Raw genomic sequence first — 22,735 nt, 5'->3', positions numbered from 1 at the left:
GTTTTTAGTACGTGAGTAAGGTAAGATTTATGATGCTCTAACCATTCCATTTCTTTGCTTTTAGTATTTAGGTTTTGTGTTTATGTGATAAGTAAGTACACTGTTGTCTCTAAACAAGTGTAAAACAAAGTGTTTTGGTTTTGGAATATTAGTGAGACACTGACAACTCTTAGAGGGCCTAATCTAAAGCACATTGAAGTCATAGGGCATCTTTCCATAGACTTCAGCGCGAACTGGATCAGACCTATAGAGCAGTGGACTATATAATATCTAAAATAATCCTTCATTTCTCCTTGGGTACTTATGATGGGGTGTCCACCCCACACAGGATTAGAAGGGGTTAAAGTGGCCAGGTAGACCAATTAACTCCACAGGCTGCACCTGGAGGGAGAGCCAGGGAGCAGGAATTGATGGTGAGCAGACTCAGCTGTATAGAAATAAATGGGGCCTATAAACCCCAGGAGCTGAGAACAGACAGGGTGGCTGGGGAAAAGGGCAGTCACTCCCTTGGAAGAGGGAGGAAGAAGTTGGTTTGGAGCCAGGGCCGGCTCTAGGCACCAGCGGGCCAAGCACCCGCTTGGGGCGGCATCCTGGGGAGGGCGGCAGATGGCCCCGGTGGACCTCCCCCAGGCATGCCTGCGGGCAGGGCCGCCCAAAGGGGGCAATTTGCCCCGGGCCCCGCAGGGGCCCCCAAGAGAAAAGCGGAGGCTCCCGCCTCCGCCCCTCTCTTGGAGCCTCGGTGCATCGAGCGCCGAGTCTCCTGCCGAGCCCCTGAGCCCCGCCCCGCTCAGAGCGGCGTGGGGAGGGGGCGGGGCAGCTGCCTCCGCTCGGCGTGGAGCTCACAGCCCCGCCCCTCCCACGCGGCTCTGAGCGGACGAAAGCAGGCCGGGCCGGGGGAAGGGAAGTGGACCGCCGGGGCTGGGCCGGGGGAAGGAAGCGAGACCCGCCGGGCCGGGGAAGGGAGCGAGACCGCCGGGGCCGGCCGGGCGGGGAGGGAAGCGAGACCCGCCGGGCCGGCCGGGCCGGGGAGGAAGCGAGACCCGCAGGGGCCGGGCAGGGTGGGGAGGGAAGCGAGACCCGCCGGGGTCGGTCCGGGCCGGGGGGTATGGGAAGCGAGACCCGCCGGGGCCGGGCGGGGAAGGGAAGCGAGACCCGCCGGGGCCGGGCCGGGCCGGGGGTGGTAGGGAAGCGAGACCCGCCGGGGCCGGGCCGGGCCGGGGAGGGAAGCGAGACCCGCCGGGGCCGGGCCGGGGGGGAAGGGAAGCGAGACCCGCCGGGGCGGGGCCGGGCCGGGTCGGGGGGGGAAGGGAAGCGAGACGGGCCGGGGTCGGTCCAGGGCGGGGGGGGAGGGACGCGAGACCCGCCGGGGTAGGTCCCGGCGGGGGGGGGAAGTGAAGCGAGACCCGCCGGGGCCGGGCGGGGGAAGGGAAGCGAGACCCGCCGGGGCCGGGCGGTGGGGGAGGGAAGCGAGACCCGCCGGGGCCGGGGTGGGAAGCGGGACCGGCCGGGGTGGGGAAAAGAGGGACCCGCCGCCGCCGAAGCGCAGCCCGGTCTTCGGCGGCGGGGGGCCCCTTCCGTTCCGGGACCCGCCGCCTAAGTGCCCCGAAGACCCGCGGCGGGGACCCCCCCCTGCGGATCTTCGGGGCACTTTGGCGGCGGGTCCCGGAACGGAAGGGGCCCCCCGCCGCCAAAGACCCCGGGCCCCCGGAATCCTCTGGGCGGCCCTGCCTGCGGGAGGTCCACCGGAGCTGCCAACCCGCAACCGCCAGAGCGCCGCCCCCGCCCCAGCAAATCCTATCCCCAGCTGGGAGTTAAAAGGCTCTGGGCTCCCCGCCGCGGCGGGCAGCCCGGAGCCCTCTGATTCCCAGACGCGGCTGGGAGTTAAAAGGCTCTGGGCTCCCCGCCGCAGCGGGCAGCCCGGAGCCTTCTGATTCCGGCCGCGGCTGGGATTTAAAAGGCTCTGGGCTCCGCGCAGCGGGGAGCCCAGAGCCCTTTAGACACGCCTGCCGCCCTAAGGGCGCAGGGACTGCCCCCCCCCAGCCCAGGGCGGCAATTCAGTTCGCTGCTTGGGGCGGCAAAAACTCTAGAGCCGGCCCTGTTTGGAGCTGATACTCTCAGAGAAGGAGGGAACAAGACAGAGTAGGAAGCAGTCCAGAGAAGGTGCAGTGAGGGCTGAGAGGCTAGAGCCCAGAACTGCTGAGTTGAGGGTCCCTGGATTGGAACGCAGAGTACAGGGCAGGCCCAGGTTCCCTTACCGGCCACTGGGCAAGTGGCATCATCAGGGCAGCACAGGAGAAGACTGCCTGAGACTATTTCTATAGAACAGTGGTTCCCAAACTGGGGTTCAAGAACCCCTGGGGGCAGAGGCGGCTCCAGGCCCCAGCACGCCAAGCGCGTGCTTGGGGCGGCATGGGGCGACCTGGGAGGCATGCCTGCAGCGGGTCCGCTGGTCCCACGACTGGGGTGGAGCATCCGCAGGCGTGCCTGCGGGAGGTCCACCGGAGCTGCGGGACCAGCGGACCCTCCACAGGCACGTCTGCGGGAGGTCCACTGGAGCCACGGGACCAGCGACCGGCAGAGTGCCCCCCGCGGCATGCCGCCGTGCTTGGGGCAGCGAAATCGCTGGAGCTGCCCCTGCCTGGAGGTTCACAAAATGTTACAGGGGGTTCTCAGGAAAAAATTCCCTAATGGCAGACAGAGCTGTCCCTAGGGACCCTGGGCAGCACAGGGCCAGCAGCCCGGAGCCCCTGGACTTCCAAGAGCTAAGAGGATCAAAGCATGTATATCTATCACACTGAGGAGATTTAAACTTCAAGACTCCTTATAAGAAAGGGAAGTGGATATTTTTTGCGGTTTTTAAAATTAAATAGGCAGCTAGTATTGTTTTTTTAAATTATTATGATAAACAAGTTTAAGCTTTGTTGTAACGTGCGTCGTTTGTCTGGACTGCTCAAGACCTGAATGCTTGTGTAGGAGGAACTCTTTGAGTTGGCTTCTTAAATATCTTCATGTTGTTTCACATCTGATACTCCTTGATGAAAGATAGGAGCCTTGTCTTATAACAGGCTTATTCAAAGTGATACAAGCTACAAAAGTGAGATCTTGGAAGAGTGTTGCCATTTTCATAATGTAATAAAAATACTGTAATGGTATGTAAGAACATAAGAATGGCCCTACTGGGTCAGACCAAAGGTCCATCTAGCCCAGTATCCTGTCTTCCGACAGTGGCCAGTGCCAGGTGCCCCAGAGGGAATGAACACAACAGGTAATCATCAAGTGATCCATCCCCTTTCACTCATTCCCAGCTTCTGGCAAACAGAGGCCAGGGACACTTAATACATAGTGTGTAATAAGCATGACATAAAAACAAATTTTATATTTCCAAGATCACTGCTTTTATAATTTATACTCAGGCAAACGAGAAAAATCCCTGGAAATATTCATTTGTAGGAGGGGGTTCGTGAGACTTGACTTTTTAGTGAAAGGGGTTCACAGGTTGTTAAAGTTTGGGAACCACTACTATAGAAGGACTGTAGGTAACCCCGGAAGGGAGAATCATGAAGAGGATGCTGCAGTTCCTGGAGTGAGGCGGGTCTGCAGGGTGAGAGGACAACAGGAGAGGCACCCCCTGAAGAGGGCGCACCAACTGGCAAAGCTAATCCACAGGATGGCCAGCAGGAGGTGCCGCTGTGGTGAGTAGACCCTGTGACAGTTTTGTGTATCAGTGGTCACTAAATGACTTATGCTGCCAACTATCCAAAGAGCAAACGTGAATTAACTTTGGAAACATCTCCCATCTTCCTTGAAAAGTTTGCAACACAGCCAGTGACTTTGTATTATTTAAGCAAATTAATCATTATAATTTGATTGTTTCTGATTGTTTCTGTTATGAAAAATTCATGATACTAAATGTGGAACTTGAGAGGGTTTTTATTATTTATTAACAAGACTTGGCCCTCTCTTACCTATCTTTGTCAGCACTAGTAATCACCCACATGAAATGCCTGTTTTGCTCATAATGCCAGAATCCTCTAAAATTGTGACTGCAGGTAAGTGATAGCATTTATCATTCCCTAATCTTCAGTGTAAATCAGGAATTCAATTTTCAACCACATAAGATATACGAGGGAGTTGAAAGCCAAAATACAAGTAGGACCATGTATCACAACTTCTGATGAGTTGAAAGTGGAGGACAAGTGGAATGAAAATTCATTCTTGTGGATTACAGCTCTTGTGCAGTCTGATTCCTTCTCATAATTTAGAATAACATTAATGTTCCCTTTATCTTTACTCTGGGCTGTTGAGAAGATGCAGAGCTTGTCTGTCAAGTTTAGTCTTGTTTTAAGACTATTATCTAAAAGCAGTAGGAAAGCCATAAAATAGATCTTTGATCCCTTCAAATACAAACAAAATACTATGAGAGAGCCCAGGACCTGTATTTTTTTCACACCTAGGAAATTACCCTGCATAGGCCTGTCAGGTGTAGTGCAAACATTCACCCGGGGGCGAGGGGGCGTTAAGAGAGGAAAATGGAGGGTGGAGGCTCCAAAGTGTTCTGCATTTACCTTACTTTAAATGAATGGAAGTTTCACCATTGACCTCACTAGGAGCAGCGCATTCAGTGCTGGGCCTTCTTGAAAATTCTACCTTACAAACTGCATGTCAAAGGAGTTGTACGTGGGCTTGCCAGAAATGACTTGCTGTGTCTAACTCCTCTTCAGTAGATTGCCTGGAACTATGAAATCAGGGCATCATTGTAGTGATGGTTTGTACAGGTCCCATTTAGTGGTTGTCAAGGAGAAAGTAAACACTCTCCTTGAGCAGAATGTTTACAACAGTGCAGGGATTGCAGGGGTGGGATATGTCCAGGCCTCACTAAAACAAACTGCCCTGTCAGGAAAGGACTCTAAATTGGGCTGGCTTGTGTTCATCCTCAGCATTTGGCTGGATGTAGGAACCACACCAATTGGGAAGTTGGAAGCAGCTTGCTGGGAGCACCCTTGTTGCCTTTGTTTATGGGTCTCTGACTGCAACAAGGCATTTATCTAGAACATTTGGATGAGCCCCGTAAGTCCCCAGTTATTTTTGTTTGTTCTTCCCCTGGCTTCAACCAAGCTGACTTGTCACACTGTTAAATCAGTGAGCAAGCCAACATGTAAGGATATTTGGGTGCCTAGAGGAGTATTCCCAAAATGGTACATGCAGTTTTAGCAGTAGAGCTTCCATATATTGAGATCACAGGTTTGAGTGAAACACCGCACGCTGCTTTCGACAGTTTACTCTGTAAGATATTTTCATTTGTGGTTTTGGTGAGTTTCCTTTGAGATTCCCTTTATTTTTTCAGCTCTCTGCATCCCTGCCCCCTCTAAATCCTCACTCATCCTGCCCCACATTTTTGGACTCCAGTATTGCAATAACCTCCTCTGGCCAGAAGGACTAAATACAGCTGCTAGTGGAGCCTGTCAACATCTCTCCAGCTACCACCTGGAAGGGAAAAAATTGCCAACGTGAAAAGCATTCCCTCTTCATAAAGGAATGAACACATACTAGGCTTTATCCTAATCTCACACCATTGTAAGTTAGGAGTAAAGGCAATGAAGTTAAACCAGTGAAGTAGTCTGTCTCTCTGTCTCCACAAGGCTCCCAGCCTCTGTTCCTCAGGAGCCTAGGACCCAAACTCTGATCCTTTGTTTTATAGTACAATACAGTGACAGACTCCCAGGCTTAAGGCCAATCTACTTCTTTGTAGTCCATGGGAATTTGGCCATTGTCTTCAGTGGGACAGTTTTACATGACAGATTTACCATTCATTGTAGAAGCAAACCAAGGGGAAAAAAAAAGTTTGGACCAGTTCAGTACAACATACAGGAACTTTTGGGATTTCTGTGACTAAGTGGCTTTCCACACTCAGAAGCCAGACACGTTGGTGTTTCTACATGTTACATCCCTGTAAACGGGTCGACTCACACCTGCGGCGCCTCCTACTGGTTGCTCTCCGAATTTAGCTCAGTCCAGCCCTGGAGCACCCTCTGCAGGCTGGTGATCCACCTGTCTTCAGGCCCCCGTGTCCCTCCCTGGACCCGGTGCCCTTTTACATGGGGTGCTGCCCCCTAGCAGTACCCCTTTCTCTCGGGGTCTCCCTTTCTGTCTCAGGGAACCCCCACCCTCTATCCCTACCTTGCCTCAGTATTTGGCTACTGCCAGTCATTGTCTAGCCCCACACTCTGGGGCAGACTGCAGTATCAGCCTACTCATCACAGGCAAAGTTGGGTTTGGACCTGCTGCCTTGGCCTACCCCTAGGTTGCCCTCTGCAACCCACAGTACCTGTTGGCCCACTGCTAGGCCGCAGCCTGGGGCTTTCTAGGCTGGAGCTCCCCAGCTCCTCAGCCTTCCCCAAGCCCTGCTGCACTCAGGTATCCAGTCTCAAGCTCCTAAGCAGCCAGGCCCATCTCTCTCCACAGCCAGAGAGAGACTGTCTGGCTTCTGGCTTCCCTGCCTTCTTATAAGGCACTGCTTCTCAGTTTGGGGCGTGGCCCCCAGCTGCAGCCACTTCCTCAATCAGCCCAGCTTTTTGGAGCAGCAGCTCTCAAGCCCTGCTAGGCCACTTTTAAACCCCTTTGGGCAGGAGCAGGGTCCACCCTGCTACAATCCCCTTTTGAAATGGTATGGTGCCACAGCCAGTTCTTCTGGATATATCTGCCTCTCCAAAAGTTCCTAACACCCAGTGATATGAGCAACTGAACAGAAGGTGGAAAATAAACTCCTGAGAGACTATTTACGACTTTAAACTATTTTCACTCAGGAATAATTAACAATTGTGATTATTCCATCAATATTTACTGCCTAGCTGTAATGCGGAAAGTGGATTGTCAGCTTGACATTTAAAGGGCATGCAAAAAGTTAAAAACTGGACGTTTCTAAAAGCAAAGATCAATGGTTTTTTAAGTAAAGTTAGAAAATAACGAGTGTAACTTTTTAAAGGGCATTAGGAAGTTCTGAGCTTCAAGAAACATATGGCTGGGCTGCCAATACATTTGGAGGATCAGTAATCAAGTGATATTATAATAACAGAGCAGCCTCACCCAGTTTTTGATTATTCCACTATAACTTGGTCTCCTAGACCAGTGGTCCCCAACGCAGTGCCTGCAGGCACAATGGCGCGCACCGGCAGGGCCGCCCAGAGGATTCCGGGGCCCGGGTCCGGCGGCGGGGGCCCTTCCGTTCGGGACCCGCGCCGGCGCCCAAGACCAGCGGGAGCCCCCGCTGCCGAATTACCGCTGACGCGGGACCCGCCGCCGAAGCGCCGCCCGGTCTTCGGCGGTAATTCGGTGGCGGGGGGGGTCCCCGCCGCGGGCTTTCGGGGCACTTCGGCGGTGGGTCCCGGAACAGAAGGTGCCCCCGCCGCCGAAGACCGGGCTGCGCTTCGGTGGCGGCGGCGGCGGGTCCCTCCGCCCCGGCCCCGGCCTCGGCCTCGGCCTCTTACCCGAGCGCATCTCCGGCGGGGCCTGAGCTCCGTCCCGCTCAGAGCCGCGTGGTGAGGGGGCGGGGCTGTGAGCTCCGGGCCGAGCGGAGGCAGCTGCCCCGCCCCCTCCCCACGCCGCTCTGAGCGGGGCGGGGCTCAGGCCCCGTTGGAGCTCCCAGCCCCGCCCTCTCACCACGCGTCTCTGAGCGGGGCGGGGCTCCGCGGAGACTCGGCGCTTGGTGCGCTAGGGCTCCCGGAGAGGGGAGGAGGCGGGAGCCTCCGCTGTTCTCTTGGGGGCCCCTGCGGAACCCAGGGCCCGGGGCAAATTGCCCCCTTTGCCCCCCCCCTCTGGGCGGCCCTGTTGGGGTGAGGGTACCCTCAGTGGAAACATGTGGGGGATGCACGCCTGGGGAGCAGAGGCAAGAGAGGACTCAGAAGGGTCTGCAGGGCCTGGGATCGGGCCAGGGAGCAGAACAGGCCTTGGAGGCTGTAGGAACCCCCAGGACCCACCTTCCCAACCTGAATCCTGCCCCTCACTCCCACAGAGTTTCAATAGCTTCCTTCACTCCCTCTCCTATCCCCTCTCCCCCACATTTGCAGATGGTTTCCACCCTCCCTGACCACCTACCCTCACCTGTGGTCTCTCCTTCTCTTCTCCAATGGCAACCCCACCTGCCAATTGCAGGAGAACTGGCAGCAGGACGTAGAAGCAGAATTTCTCTAGCTAGCTGGGTGGCCTAGGAGGGACCGGGTATTGCAGACATCAGTTCCTCCTCTCTGCCCATCAGGGCCTTGGGGGCTACGTGAAGCTAGCTGATCCATGTGTGATGTTGCACTCCATATGTTTTATGAAAATATACTTTGAATGTGAATATAATGTAACTGGAATATGCTTTTATGCAAAAGGTCTCTTCTAAGGTATCCTTACAAAGCTTATAATCTACTGAGTGTGTTCATCCTGTTTGTATGAATGTATCATTCTTGTATCTGAAACTAGCAATATGAAATATAACTCTGAGGTCCTATTGTAGTTATGCAAAGTGTGGGCCATTAATGGTAGTTTAGAATCTTGATGGCTCCCATTGACTAGGACAATTGGTTGTAAATGGCTCTGTTTACTTTTAAGCCTTCCTGTATACCTGTGTGCCAGCCAGCGGGTAATGAAGTCTCACAGGACATGTGAACATGTCAAATGATACTGAAATCCATCTTAAACCTGGTGCTTCTCCATTGAGAAGGAGGGGTGGGAACCCAGAGAGAGGCAAAGGGTTCCCGCCTTGTGCCAAAGATATAAAAGGGGGTGGAACAGAACAAAGGGGGCTGCCAGTCATGAGAAATCCCCTAGCTACCACCTGAGCTGGAACTAAAAAGGATTGTACCGGGGAAAGGATGGGGCCCAGATTAGGAAGAAGTCTAGTCTATGAAAGAAGCTTAGTGAGATTTACCTGTATTCAGTTTCTTAATGTATTAGGCTTAAACTTGCATGTTTTGTTTTATTTTGCTTGGTAACTTACTTTGTTCTGTCTGTTATTACTTGGAACCACTTCAATCCTACTTTTTATGCTTAATAAGAACACTTTTGCTTATTAATTAACCAAGAGTAAGTAATTAATACCTGGGGGAGCAAACAGTGGTGCTGGAGACAGGAGTACTTGCTAAGCTCCTTTCAGCTTAAACTGCAGCTTTGGGGGTGTGGTTCAGACTCTGGGTCTGTGTTGCAGCAGGCTGCCTGTCTTGCTCAACAAGACAGGGTTCTAAAGTCCCAAGGTGGCAAATAAAATGGGCTCAAAGGTAGTTTCAGCACATCAGGTGACAGTCCCAAGGGGGTCTCCGTGACTGAACCCGTCACACCATGAAGTGGGGCTGCACACATGGAAGCAGGGCAGTCTGGGATGCAGGAGTTGCTGGGTTTCCAGCCATTCCAACAGGGATGCTCCTCCCTGGTTCTGAAACTTCAGTGGAAACATACCAGCTGTTTCAATGGTTGGAATCCAGTGTGGGGGTGGGGGGTGGTGACATGAAGTCAGGTATTCTTTAAAATATCTGGGTCATCTCACTCCAGGATGCCCACAGCTAGCACCCCTCAGCCCCCCACTGTCAGTTTGAATGATCCATGGAGGCTCCACTCCCCGCTGACTCTTAGGAAGGGATCCTCTAGAAGAGGGTGGAGACCCATTGGTGGGGCCGTTGTTCAGTGGGGAACTTGCTGTAGCCCTGCTGTCTGCCGGGCATACAGAGAGGCGCTCAGTCTCCGGATCTGTCCTTCCCATCACCTTTGATTCCCCATCTGCAGCTCCACTAAGTCCTGTGACCAGGCTCCTCCTGGCGCTGACCCAGGCAGAGATCCATCAGTGCAGAGAGGGAAGTTAGCTGGGATTGCCAGGCCTACTTATGGTTCTTGGTTATTTCATACACCCAGGCAGAGTTCCTCTGGGCAACATCTACTGATTCCTTTAGAGCTGTCTGAGTCTGTCTGCTCAGGATCACCTCATTTAGACCCTGCAACCTACCCCTCCATCCCTTGTTTCATCTTTTACTGTGCCCCATAACCCAGGCACTGACTTTTATTTTTCCTGGTGAGTGATCCACCCCCACTCCGCCCCTTCCCTGAGACCTCACCCTCGCTCTGCCACTTCCTGGCCCCGCTCTGCTCCCTCCCCAGAGGCCCCCGCCAGCTGCTCTCTGCCAAGTGCCTCCTGCCACCCGCCAAACAGCTGATCGGCAGCCCCGCCGAGTAGCTGTGGCTGGTGGGTGCTGAGCACTCCCTATTTTTTTTCCATGGCCATTCCCTTGTCGGAGGAGGTGGGCCTGTCAGTGGTCACTGTGTGGGTTAGCGCAGCTCACCCAGGATTCAAATAGCTGGGCACCTGTATGTCAGTAATAACAGAGCTGAAACTATGGTCTCCCTTGGTGATTCTCTCCCCATCTTCCTTCCCCACAGAAAGCTGCTTCATGCAGCAGAAGACAGAGGATCCCATCACTCTGAACAAGCGAATGGAGGAAGCCTGTGAACCTGGAGTAGATTATGGTAAATGTGTAATTTGGATCTGCTGCATCTTTTTCCATGAGGAGAGCACAGAGACAGGGTTCGGAATTCGATTTGGATTGTAAAGTTTGCCTTTGAGGCTGAATCAGGGGTAAGGTCTGGATCTGCTGGGGCAGAAACTTGATGAGATTTTGGGGCCTTAAGCTCCCAGAAATGAACAAAATCAGATGAGGGTTTAAGATTCAATCTAACCCTAAGTATTTATCTGCCCCCTATTTCCCTAGTATCTGAGCACTTCCCAATCTTTAATATGCTTATCCTCACAACCGCCCGTGCTGTGATCTTTTTCAGGGGAAAGGGCAATACGCCGCATTTATTGAAGATACAACAATTAACATATGCAGTCAGTAGTTCTGACTACTACACCATGAAAATTTTGGAAATCATTAAAGCAGGTAAGAGCTCCCCTTCTACAATCAGGGTGCAATTTCTTTGAATGGCCTTTGGGATAAAGGCTGGCATAAGAGCTATTTCTCTTAGCCAGAGAAAGTGCTAAAGCCCCAAGGTTAATCTAGTCTCATGCTCCAAGGCATTAACCTGTCGCCACAAGGGACAAGAAGGAATTTGCTCAACCCTCCTAGGCAAACAAAATAACAGGGGGAACCTTTCCCTGTGGTCAGCTTGGCACAACTGACCAGTCTCATTATGGGCTTTTTCAACCTTCCTCTGAAGCAATTGGTATTGGCCACTGGGGGAGTCAAGATCCCAGACTTGGTGGCCCTTTGGCCCAAGTGGCTATAGGGGACGTGGAGTCTCTCTTCCTCAATGCTGATTTTTATAAATCAATATAAAGGCAAAGGAAGCAGGGATCTAACTGAGCTCAAAGCAGCTTCACTCGCTGGGAGCTGATTTGACTGCTCTAATTATTTGTATTACCTGAGATTAGGGGCCCCTTGTGCTAAGCACTGGACATATCCAGATACAACCCCTGCCTTGATGAGGTTACAATCTAAATCGACACTGGGTGGATTTATTAGCCCCATTTCACAGGTGGGGAATTGAGTCCCAGGGAGATCGAGTGACTTGTGCAAGGTCACACCAGGAGTCTGTGGCAGAAACAGGAGCTGAGGCCTGACCTCTTGAGGCCCAGCCCAGTGCCACAACCACAAGACGGTCCTTCCTGTCTCTAGTGACTGCTAGAGCTTCAGTGATTGGTTATTGTTGCAGTCACTCTGGGGCTGAATTTGTACTGAAACCTCAAGAGAACACTTAGGAGTCTCCTCTTCTCTGTTCCTTTCATCTCCATCCCTCTCCACCCCATATTATCTCGTCCTCACTCTGCTCTTATATGTGACATCTTTTTTCACAGGGACTGATGAAAATCCGCAAGGAAAAACCCGCCAATTCATCAGTCACATAAAATGCAGGGAGTCTCTGAGGCTGGAGCGTAACAAAGACTACTTGATCTGGGGACGCAGCACCGACTTGTGGCCCAGGGAAGCTGAGTAAGTAGCCTCCTGTGGTTACCCTGTGTTAGTCAGTTTCAAGCAGACACGCCCTTAACTAATTGCCCTATCTATTTTAGGAACAGTAACTCCTCACTTTAAGTTGTCCCGGTTAACGTTGTTATGTTACTGATCAGTTAGGAAACCTGCTCCTTTTAAGTTGTGCAATGCTCCACTCTTACATGGTTTGGCTGCCTCCCTGCGCCCTCCCACCCCACAGCACAGACCTCGCAGATCAGCGCCTTCCCCCTCCTCCTCTGCCTCCAGCCTCTGGCAATCAGCTGAATTGCCGCGTTTTGGGGGCAGGAGGGAGGAGCGAGGATTCGGAGTGCAGGCTCCCCCTCCCTCCCTGTCTCCTGAACGCCACAAGCTAGCTGATTCCCCCTGGCAGGAGGGAGGGGGAAGGAGTGAGGACTCAGCATGCAGGCTCCCCATCCCTCCTGTCTGGGGCAATCAGGTGGCTTGTGGCATTTAGAAGGGAGGGGGGAAGGGAGGGAGGAGAAGCGAGGATGCAGAGTGGGCAGTAAAGGGGGAGGAGGTCGGGGGGAGAAGAGGCAGGTTAAGGGTGGGGGTTTGGGGGAAGGGGGTAAGTGGGAGGGCTGAGAATTGAGCCTCCTCACCCTTGGTGCTTGCAGAGTGGAGGAAGCTGCCGCTGCTGCACAAGGTGTTCTCCTAACCTACAGCACCTTCAGCCTCCTTGCCTGCCTCCTCTCCAGTGCCAGTGGGCTGTGCCTGGGTGGGGTACGGCAGGGGCGCCTCCCAACTCTAGTACAGTACCTGTATTAAACTGCCTGTTTAAAATGTGTATAACACCTTTTGTCTGGCAAAAAAAAATTTCCCTGGAACTTAATATTAATTCTTATGGGGAAATTGGATTTGCTTAACATTGTTTCACTTAGTCGCATTTTTCAGGAACATAACTACAGGGTTAAGTGAGGAGTTACTGTACCCATCAGGCCCCCATTACTGTACTTTCTGAGGGCCTCACAAGAGCAAATGTATTTATTCTCACTATGGGAAGCAGGGCAGCATTATTACCCTCATTTAACAGATGGGGAAACTGAGGCACAGACAGCCTACGGTCCAGGTCCTCAATGGTATTGAGGCTCCTAACTCCCACTGACTGGCCTTAGGTGACCTCTCCAAAGTACTAAAAGGAAGTTTCTGGAGTTGCTGGGAATTGAATCCAGGTTTGCCTCGTAGTCTAACCCTGGACCACCATTCCTCACGGGGGCTACCCAACTATTTCACCAGAACAGATCACATTGTCAGTGCAATTTCATGGTCCCTGCATCCAGCCACAGTTGTTCCTAAATCACTTAGGTTTCAACTGGGTGGAAATGTCATTAATTAGGGTAAAAACTGCACCTAAAAATGAGTTTCACCAACAAAGATGCAGCTCACAGAGGCTGAAAGTTCCATCCTCATGCTGTATATGGAGCATTGCATGCTGGGATCTGTAGTCCCTCTGTACTCCATGGGCTGGACCTATGAGAGGGGAGGCAACCCACTGTTTCTCTGCAAGTCAGATGTGGCCCTTAGGCATGGGCGGAGTGGGAGCTGCCTGTTTGGGAAGGCTAGACCCCGACACCACCCCTCCTCCGCCCTTTCCTCCCACCGGAGATCCAACCCGATCCCTGTGGCTACCAGCCCCCTGCCCCAGCCCCAGGCCCCTCCGGCCAGCTAACCTGAGCACCCCCAGCTCTGAAGCGTTGGGCGCTGCAGCCCCAGCATCCCCAGCCCCAGAGGCCGCGGCCCCAGTGCCACCAGCCCAGGAGCACCATATGCTGTGGCCCCAGTGCCTCAAGCACCGCCAGCCCCAGAGCTGGGGGGCCCCAGCACCGGGGGCACCCAGCCACTTCAAGTCCCGAGCCGCAGGCCAGCCCGTGCTAGCCCCAGCCCCCTTGGGGAAGAGGAGCAGCCTGCCTGGACTGTGGCCGGGGGAAGCGGTGGGAAGTAGGACGGGGTTCAGGATGGAGAATGAGTGGGGCCACGCCTGGCTGTTTGAGGAGAATCAGCCTCCCCTGGCCTGCCATACCCGCTGGCCATGCCCTTAGGCAAACCCGGCTGCCCTTGAGGAACTGAGCAAACAAATTGAACACATTTTGTGGCTCATTGCTCACACTCCTGCCTGTCCGTCCCAGGCTATCCTACATCATTGGCAAGGACACCTGGATCGAGAAGTGGCCCAACGAGGACGAATGCCAGAAGCCGGATTTCCAGAACCTCTGCCAGGAATTCCTTGAGTTCTCTGAAGCCATGACCATGTTTGGCTGCCCAACCTAAACTTGGACCCAGCTTTCCCAGCAGCCCCAAGGGGACAGTTTGAGCTGAGATGGAGCATAACCCTATCGTGGAGACATCTCCACTCAGAGTCCCAATGCTGCTGACACTCGCCGCTAGCCCTGTCCTCTTTGGGGGGTTCACTATTTTTTTTCTTATTGTTTCTCTCTATATAAAAGGCTGAATTCTTACCCTGCCTTGCTGTGTGACTTTTTACATAGTCTGCAATAGAGCTTTATAAGTAACCAGCTACTAGGATCATGAGTGCACAAGAAACACCTTAAATTAGATGGACAAGCATGAATGGGTGGCTAGATAAGCATGGATGGATATTTAGGAGAGAGTCTTCTGTACCTATCTGTGCCTAAGGTGACCACACATCCCTTTTGGCCAGGACAGTCCCTTTTTCAGACCTGTCTTGGCTGTCCCAACTTTTTGTAAAAAACGTGGGGTGTTGAGGAATGTGCAAGGAGGGGGGACAGGCGATGTCAGCCCTGCACGGGGGGAAGGCAGGGCTTGTACAGGGGGCAGGCAGGGCTCAGGCCCTCTCCCAAATACAATAGTCTGCTGTCAGTGGGAGTCCTGCTATTGACTTCAAGGGGAGAAGGCTTAATCTTAGTCCCAGACTGCCAAAGGTACTTAGGCACCTAACACTATTGAAATCAATGAGAATTAGGCACCTAAATGCTTGTGAGAATCAGTGCATTTACTGTTGTAACTTTGGAAGCACTAGCACAAAGCTTGTGAGGTGGCAACGAGAAGTTGCACAAAGTGGCAGATCTTGGAAGCTTGAAATAATTTGATTCACCATCAACTCGCCCCCTTACACTTGGCAAATTTTTCACATGGATCCCTTTGATTATTTTTATTGTGGTAGCACCTAAAACCCCCAGTCACAGACCATAGACCCTGTGCTAGGAGCTGTATGAACAAAGAACAAAACCACAGCCCTGGCCCCAAAGAGTTTCCAGTCTAAACATGTTTCAAACTGTGCAGCTTGAACAGAGGATCTAAGTGGGGGCTGAGACTTTGATGCTTGGAAAGCTCAGTCCGTAGCTAACCAAGAGGCAGCTCCCCCACCTCATGACCACATAAGTCCTGAGGAGCAGGTTGATACCGGCCCGGCTGGATACGTTACAGAATTCTGTCTAAGCAGCTGCCCGGTTCGCACAAAGCACTAGGTGGCAGCGAGTATGACATCATGATGGCTCTTGACCATGGGTTCCCATATCCAGTAGCTGTTTTAAGCTCAGACGAATCCCTCATACTGGAGTCAAATTGAATCCTTGTGGATGAAACCCCTTGAGAAGCAGGTAACAGCTTTTTGAGGAGACCAGTTATGTAACAAGCACGGCCAGGAGTCCAGCAGAACCTCTGTTGGCCTTAGGCCCATGCTCTGCAGCATGCCCTGCCGAGGCGACGGTTTCTGAATCAGGCCATTGGGGAGGCTTGCCCTTGGCCTGCTTCTTGTGGGCAACTGGCGAGTGGGAGCGGTGCTGAGCGGAACGCTTCTTGGCCCTGGGAGACCGCCAACCCCTGAGAGTGCTGCTGATGGCACCGCTGGAGGGGTGCTCCGCACCGAAGCACTCAGGGCCGGGTCCTGCTGCAGACAGAGGGCTGACTCCATGAGGAGTTGTTTTAAACGAGTGTCCCTCTCCTTTCTAGTGTGAGGTTTGAAGGCCTTGCAGATCTTGCACTTATCTGCCTGGATGGGCTTCTCCCAGACACCAGAGACAGGAGTTGCCCGTAGGCATAGGCTTGGCGCAGGAGCTATAGGGTTTGAAGCCTGGGACTGCATGCCCTGGAGCCCCAAGGGGCACTCATTGAAGGGGAACCCCCCCCCCAACCACTAAAGACTACAATTAACAACTAGAAGAGAACAATTAACTAACAATGGGTAACTATATACAAAGATAAGCAGAAGAGCCAGGGATTAGTGGAGCACTTGCAAGAAAGAAACCACTGTTTGAACAACCATCACAGGCAGTAAGAGGGAACTGAAGGGGGGGTCGGGCCGCCAGGGTCGTATATAGAGTGCCATACCGGTGCCACTCCAGGGGGCTCCCCAGCTGGTCTGACGGGTAGCTGCTAGGGAAAAGTTTCCGACAACCGTGCATGCAGCGCATGCACACACCTAAATGGAATTGATATCAGCAAGCACTCAAAGAAGAAGTCATTGGTCCCAATGAAGGAAAATCACTATATAAATGGGGTGCCATGAAACTTTGGGTTCGTTCTTCCAAGACTTCCCCGGAGCATCATGTTGCAACCGACAGAACCTGGCTCCTACTTACCTGTGATCAACCTAGCTGGCCACTAGATTGATCCGGACTCTGGACTGATAACTATAACATTGACTGGTGGGACAGTGTGTGTGTGGTGTGAGATTGAATGCGTATGTTAATTGCTGTATCTTCACTAAACGTGGCATATTGCCTTTTCCCCTGAAAAAGATCTCATGTGCTTCTTATAAGCATAACACCATGGGGCGTGGTTCATAGGGGATGGAAAGATGGGAAAACCTGGGTATGAACGTAGAAGTGACTCTACGGTGCAGAGATACTCACGTTGACTTAATCCTTGCAGATGTCCTTGGCCTCTTCCAATGCAATCAGCACAAAAGCTGTTAAAGAGTCATCAGGCTCAGCACCCTTGTACCCTCCCTAAAGGGGAGCAAAGGACAGATTTGGGATAAGAAAGTCCCCCGAGTACCATGAAAAGGAAGAATTAATCCCAGGACCTCAGCATAGGAAAGTATAGCAGAACACATGCTTCCTAGAAAGCTACCCAAGAATGGACTCTCAGTCATGGCCAGACCTATAGCTGGGTCAGGTTCTGATCTCAGTTACTGTTACTCCTTTATCAGTGTGGAGGAACTCCATCCAAGTCAATAGAGATGCTTTGTATTAAACCAGTGTGAGAGAATTTAGCTCATCAGGCCGGTGCTCAGGTCCTGCCACTAGCTCCCAGGCAGCTTCCCATGAGTTAATGGATCAAGCCCCAGTGACATCAAAAACCAAACTTTGGCCTGTGAAGCACCAAGACAGCTGCACTCCTCTGGGGCAATGCAAGTCACTAAGCCCAGGACGAAGCTCATGAGAGGTGTGGACAATGCATTCTCAGTTGAGGGGAGCTGGCTGGGGAACCAATGCCCAGGGGAGATCAGGCCAGAGCCTAAGCATCTTTAGTAAATGCTGCAAAACTATCCCCTTTGGAGATGTCTTTCAACCATGAGAACAACAGTCATGGCACTAAGCCCACCCGCTTCTATCTAATAAACCCTGATATAGACACCTCCTAAACCCAGACATGGACACCCCCTTCTGCCCTAAACCCTAACACTGAGATCCCTAACACAGAGACCCCTTAAACCCAGACACTGACATCCCTAAACCCCAGGGGTGCTGGAACAATTTTTATAGTGGGGATGCTGAGAGCCATTGAACCAAACTGTAACCCTGTATATAATGGAAACCACTTCAAGCCAGGGGTTGTTGCAGCACCCCACGCACCCCTAGTTCCAGCACCTCTGCTAAACCCTGACACCCCTTCAATCCCTAAACCCTAACACTGAGATCCCTAAACTCCACCGAGACCCCTAAAATCTAACACTGATGCCTCCTAAATCCTGACACCAACACCCCCTTCTACACCTTAAACCCTGACTCTGAAACCCCCAAGCCTTGACACTGACAACCCCTTCTACCCTAAACCCTAACACTGAGACCCCTAAATCCTGACACTGACACCCCCTTTTACCTAATAAACCCTAACACTGACATGCCCTAAACCCTGGCACCCCTAATCCCAACCCTGACACCCCTAACTCCAACAATGACCCCCCTTTCAGTCCTAAACCTCGAACAACAACAAAACCAAAAATGATCTACCCCCAGCAGAATGTTTATCCCCAAAAAGGGAGAAGTGCCAAAGACTCCATGAAGTCCACTAAGGACTATATAGATACATTCTGGTCCATTGGGCCTGAATCTCCATTTACTGCTGCCCATGTAACTGCACCGGGAGAGAAAGAGGAAATCAGGCTGCGTGAGCACAGACTTTGGGATGTAGCCCAGTAAGACGTCCCTTTGAATTATGAACCAACAAGTTGCTGTGATGATTGAGGTGGGTAGTGACTGGTGTGTAAAAGTCAAAGGAAACACGTACAACCATCTCTCCGCGGATTACGGGGGCATCTTCTTGGAAGACTCCATCCAGTTTCTGCTTTTCCAGGATCAGGATTTTTCCAGGATTCTATCTCCTGACTGATCGTGCTGGGGGCTCTGCCTGTCTCCAGCACTCAGGATCCTGAGCTACCACCATCACCTGGGAACCCCAACCAGTTCAAGCCTCATGGAGTGGGTGAGATCCATCTCTCTCTCTCTGTTTTCTTTCCTACCTCAGGTATTAACCTTTAAAATGTAACTGTTATGTTTGTTTAGCCCTCCTGGTGTGGTTATCACTATGATTCAATAAATGACTTTTATGGTTCAGCTGGTTGCTTTTCTCTCTCTCTGAATTTTACTCTTTGTGTTTTAGCTTCCCCCATTTACTCTGCAGCGATGCTTCTTGTACCTAAGCTAAAGATCCCGTAGTGCCCCAAAATATACTGTGGGGTTTGCTCATCAAGTGTTACTACCAGTACAATTGTAATGTGAATGTGTGATAGGGATGTGTTAAACTTGGGGAACATGGGTGGGTGGGGGGAGCAGCTGAAAGTGATGCTCAATCCAGCCTATTGAGACCAGGAGCACATAAGGGTACCAGCTTGAAAGTGCTCCTTAACCCAGCCCATTGAGTACAGGAACACATGAGGGGATCAGCTGGAGAGTGCTGATTGACCTGGTCCTCTCAGACTTGCTCTGCTAGTGTGTGTGTGCACATGTTCATCTAGTTCTAGCGCTGGAGGAACCCAGCCCTGGGGAACCGAGGTCCTGCAGGAGAGCTCCATTGGGAGGGGACTTGCAGAAGGAAGGAGCAGAGCTCCATGTGAACACACAAGTGACTTTCACAGCACATTAATTGAATTACAGAAGCCCCTCCCTCAGAAGAGTAACCCTGATAAATGAGCCTACCCCCAAAGTAACGGGCACATCTGGGAACAGTGTGCAAAAAGCCCTTTTCCTTCCTCAGGAAAGTTGGATCCCAGACATGTTGGTTAATGCTGCTGGGAGATTGCTTTTGGTGAAAAACTGCCGTAATAATTGATTTTAGACTCTAAGAAGCATGTTATGATTTTCATTTTATATGTAACCAGTTCTGTTTCCATGATCTTGACTCACTACCTCTTAAATCTTAATCTTTGGTAATGAATTTAGGATTATTCCACTATACATATGTCTCAGTGCTGTGAGGTTATAAAGATCTGATCCTGAGCTGTACCAATCAAGCTGTTTAGATTCTGTTCCCTGGTAATTTCTGTGAGTGTCCTGTGACAGTAATCTGATGCTACTGGGGGACACTTTCAGAGGGACTTCGTGGCCGCGGTGCAACTACTGTTACCATGCAAGGCAGAGCAAGGGCTGGCAGAGCCCTGTGGAGATTGGTAGGCTGGCTAACAGACCGGTGGTGTTATGCTTGACTAGATATCAGCTCCCTGAGAAAATCTTCCTCTCGCCGGATGAGTAACAAGGTGACTCAGAGCCTGGGCACCCCACGAAAGCTGCACACATACCCCTGTAACCTGCTTTCCCTCCTCCACGTGCCTCTTTATCTTAGCCAACCCTCAAATATGTTCAAACCATGTTCAAATATGTTACAAACTGTTATAAAAAGGACCCCGCTCAACTGTTCTCCATGTGCACTGGATGTAGGAGAAGTAGGAATCAGCTTAATCTGCAGCAAGGGAGATTTAGGTTAGATATTAGGAAAAACTTTCTCACTATAAAGATAGTTAAGTTCTGGAATAGGCTTCAAAGGGAGGTTGTGGAATCTCATTACTGGAGGTTTTTAAGAACCCATTGGACAACGAGCTGTCAGGGACGGTCTAAGTATAGTGCTGGATGGGATGATATTTCTAGGACCCTCCCAGCCCTACATTTCTAGGATTCTCTGAACTGTGGAGTTTAACTGGTGAGCCCCTCAGTGAACTGCCCCATCAGCCTTCACCCAGCTCTAGTCCAATGTGAATTATTAACAAAATGAGCTGGTCCCCGATATGGAGACATCACAAGACCAGTGAGCGCAGCAGGACATACCCTGTCAGAGATACCCAATGACAGTCGTTCCCTTGTAGTGCAGTGGGGGAAGCTAGGGAATCCAGTGGTTCCTCTCGGCTAAAGTCTTGCAGTTCACAAACAGGGACTTGGCTTAGAAAAGCAGAGATGCCTTCCCTCACACACTATTACAGGCACCGAGCCTAAGGCTGTAAGTAAACAGACGCAGTTCACAGATAGCCTTCTGACCCACAAATAGGCTAGACAGGAGGGAGGATAACTCGCCAGAACACTGTCCATCCCACTTATAACCCAGAATTCATCAGCAACACTGAATTCCCAGAAAAACAAAGATGAGAATATGATTAAGAACCAGACCCCAGGCCACTAACTACAGTAGATCTAGCTTTGTGGGGACTGCGGAAGAGTGGTTAGAGACCCTAGAGAGGTGCTGAGCTGAGGTCTTTGTCCAGCTCCACGGAGAAAGGGCAAGGGAGGAAGCCCCCACATCATGGTTACAGAGGACATTGAGGAAGCCCCAATTCTCTGAAAGACGAAATCAGGCCTCTGAGCAATTGAAACAGATACTTCAAACAGTTTAGTAGGAAATATGTACACAATATATACAAAATCTGGAGCTGGGTTATTTACATATGATCTTGTTTGTGAGATACATGGCCAGCACCTGAAAAAGAAATGTGAAGAGTCATCAGTATTTGTCCAGTGCCCCTTAATACACATAAACCGAGTGCAGAATACTAGGGAATAACAATAGGAGAACATGGACTGGGAATAAGCTGCTGGATACGGTATAGAAAACAATCACCAAAACAGGAAACACTACAAGATTAGGGGAACCCATATTACTTAATAGAGTCGCTTTTGAATTAGTGGAATGTGTCAATTCAACAGGGCTCTCTACTGGTTTCCTTCAAATATTCAACTGTTACAGGAACGTTGTCTCCCCACTGAGAACTATAAGCAATAACATCCCAGACTCCCTCTGCCTTTCGCCCTCCTCTGCAAACTGCTGCCTGGTGAATCCTCACAAGCCCTGCACCCAAGGGGACAGCAAACTGGAGAATGAGGTGGTGATGGAGACTAGAAACCTGACCATTGAGTGACCTTTTGATAGGAGGTGAAGGATCATAGTAGCTAACTTTGGAGGATGAGTTATATCTGCTGAGCCCCTTCTCTGAAGGGCAGAGCATCCTTATCTCCCAATAACATCAGTGGGAGTTTGAGAACACTCAGCAACTCATAGGCTTGGGCAAGACAAATACAAAGGCCTTGGGTGGCTAAAGTTAAGCACTAAAATCTGCAGGTAGAAGCCTAAATACCCATTATAGCCACCTGCAGAGGTGCTGATTAGGGCACTTAAATCTCTATCAGCTTTGTGGTGTTTCAAATAGATATTTGAAAAACAAGGGGACTGATGTTTAAAGGCATATTTGGCCTTTGGTTGCCATTAGACAACTTTATACCAGGTGAGTGGGCTTTCCAAATCCAGATACCTGAACTCAGACTCCTAACAACCACGGGTAGGTGCATCAATAGGGGTGGGGTTAGTTGTAAAGTCACCCTTTTGCTGCCCTATGTTGCAGTGGAGCAGGGCAAAGTAGCCATAAAGCTGCCCTAAGAGGCAGCTAGGAATTCCCCAGCATGTGCAAATCCCTAACACCCAGAGAACCAGCATGTAGAGTGTACAGCCAGTGTAGCTGGCTGTATGTCACCAACTCCTAGCTTCCCACCCAAGTATATGGGGTGTGAGCTGGGAACAGAAGATGGCACACACAGTGTGCGTTGTGCTACAGCTATCTCCAGTGCAGCAATGGCTGTTACAAGACAGCGTAATTTAGAACAGCCCAGAGTCTAGAGCTCAGGTGTATTTGAGGATCTGGGCCAGTACTTGACTGTTACTATAATAATGACCTCTGAGCAAGCAGTATAATCTACATGCTTATCAATGAGCTTGTCCAGAGGCTGCATGTCCATCAGAATGACTAGATGTCCTGATGTGTAATAAAAATGCTTGAGTAATAAAAATCAACCCAGGCTACTTTACAGGGCCTGATCCTTCTCTCACTTACAGCATCTGAGCAGTAGGACAACAGCGACTACTGCCCAGTATTATAGTTGCCTCTGTCTTCTTCCAATTTTGGGTAGCAGCAGCGAGGAGTATAAGGGCCCTACTGTCAATCAAAACTTAACCCCACCCCTTGACCCAATAAGCCCTGCCCGCCGGTCATCAGAAGCCCCACCCCATGGGGGTATTACTTCTGGGGTCAAGGCAGACACATGACTGGAAGCAAGGTGTGTCATGTGACCCCTCTAAGAACTCCT

At 51.3% G+C, this 22,735-nt stretch overlaps 3 protein-coding genes across 5 annotated transcripts in view; 1 reads left to right on the top strand and 2 right to left on the bottom strand.

The window, feature by feature from the left end:
- LOC120379924 (maestro heat-like repeat-containing protein family member 2A) overlaps positions 1-22,735 on the bottom strand; it is a 270,114-nt gene that overhangs the window by 186,358 nt on the left and 61,021 nt on the right. The window lies entirely within an intron of this gene.
- LOC120380267 (maestro heat-like repeat-containing protein family member 2B) overlaps positions 1-22,735 on the bottom strand; it is a 132,100-nt gene that overhangs the window by 82,386 nt on the left and 26,979 nt on the right. The gene's annotated exons all lie outside the window — the stretch shown is intronic.
- LOC120380271 (A.superbus venom factor 1-like) lies at positions 3,397-14,298 on the top strand. 3 transcript variants are annotated; one of them, XM_039497824.1, is made up of 5 exons: positions 3,494-3,692; positions 10,405-10,491; positions 10,801-10,904; positions 11,819-11,954; positions 14,099-14,298. In XM_039497824.1, the coding sequence occupies exons 3-5, from the start codon at positions 10,877-10,879 to the stop codon at positions 14,238-14,240; spliced, it is 306 nt and encodes a 101-aa protein (XP_039353758.1). In that variant the 5' UTR covers positions 3,494-3,692; positions 10,405-10,491; positions 10,801-10,876; the 3' UTR covers positions 14,241-14,298. The 3 variants fall into 3 exon arrangements, with proteins under 3 accessions (XP_039353760.1, XP_039353758.1, XP_039353759.1); XM_039497825.1 differs by lacking the exon at positions 3,494-3,692 and adding an exon at positions 4,032-4,049; XM_039497826.1 differs by lacking the exons at positions 11,819-11,954; positions 14,099-14,298 and adding an exon at positions 3,948-4,049 and having other exon boundaries at positions 3,397-3,692; positions 10,801-10,862.

The sequence above is a fragment of the Mauremys reevesii genome, linkage group 13, assembly GCF_016161935.1.
Source record: "Mauremys reevesii isolate NIE-2019 linkage group 13, ASM1616193v1, whole genome shotgun sequence".
In the NCBI taxonomy this organism is placed as follows: domain Eukaryota; kingdom Metazoa; phylum Chordata; order Testudines; family Geoemydidae; genus Mauremys; species Mauremys reevesii.
Note: the sequence above shows the minus strand (reverse complement) of the source record. Positions and strands in the feature narration are given on the sequence as shown.

Coding starts and splice junctions, on each gene's coding strand:
- LOC120380271 (XM_039497824.1), top strand. CDS start 10,877: ATGAAAATTTTGGAAATCATTAAAGCAG. Junction 10,905..11,818: donor TTTGGAAATCATTAAAGCAG/GTAAGAGCTCCC, acceptor CTTTTTTCACAG/GGACTGATGAAAATCCGCAA. Junction 11,955..14,098: donor TTGTGGCCCAGGGAAGCTGA/GTAAGTAGCCTC, acceptor TGTCCGTCCCAG/GCTATCCTACATCATTGGCA.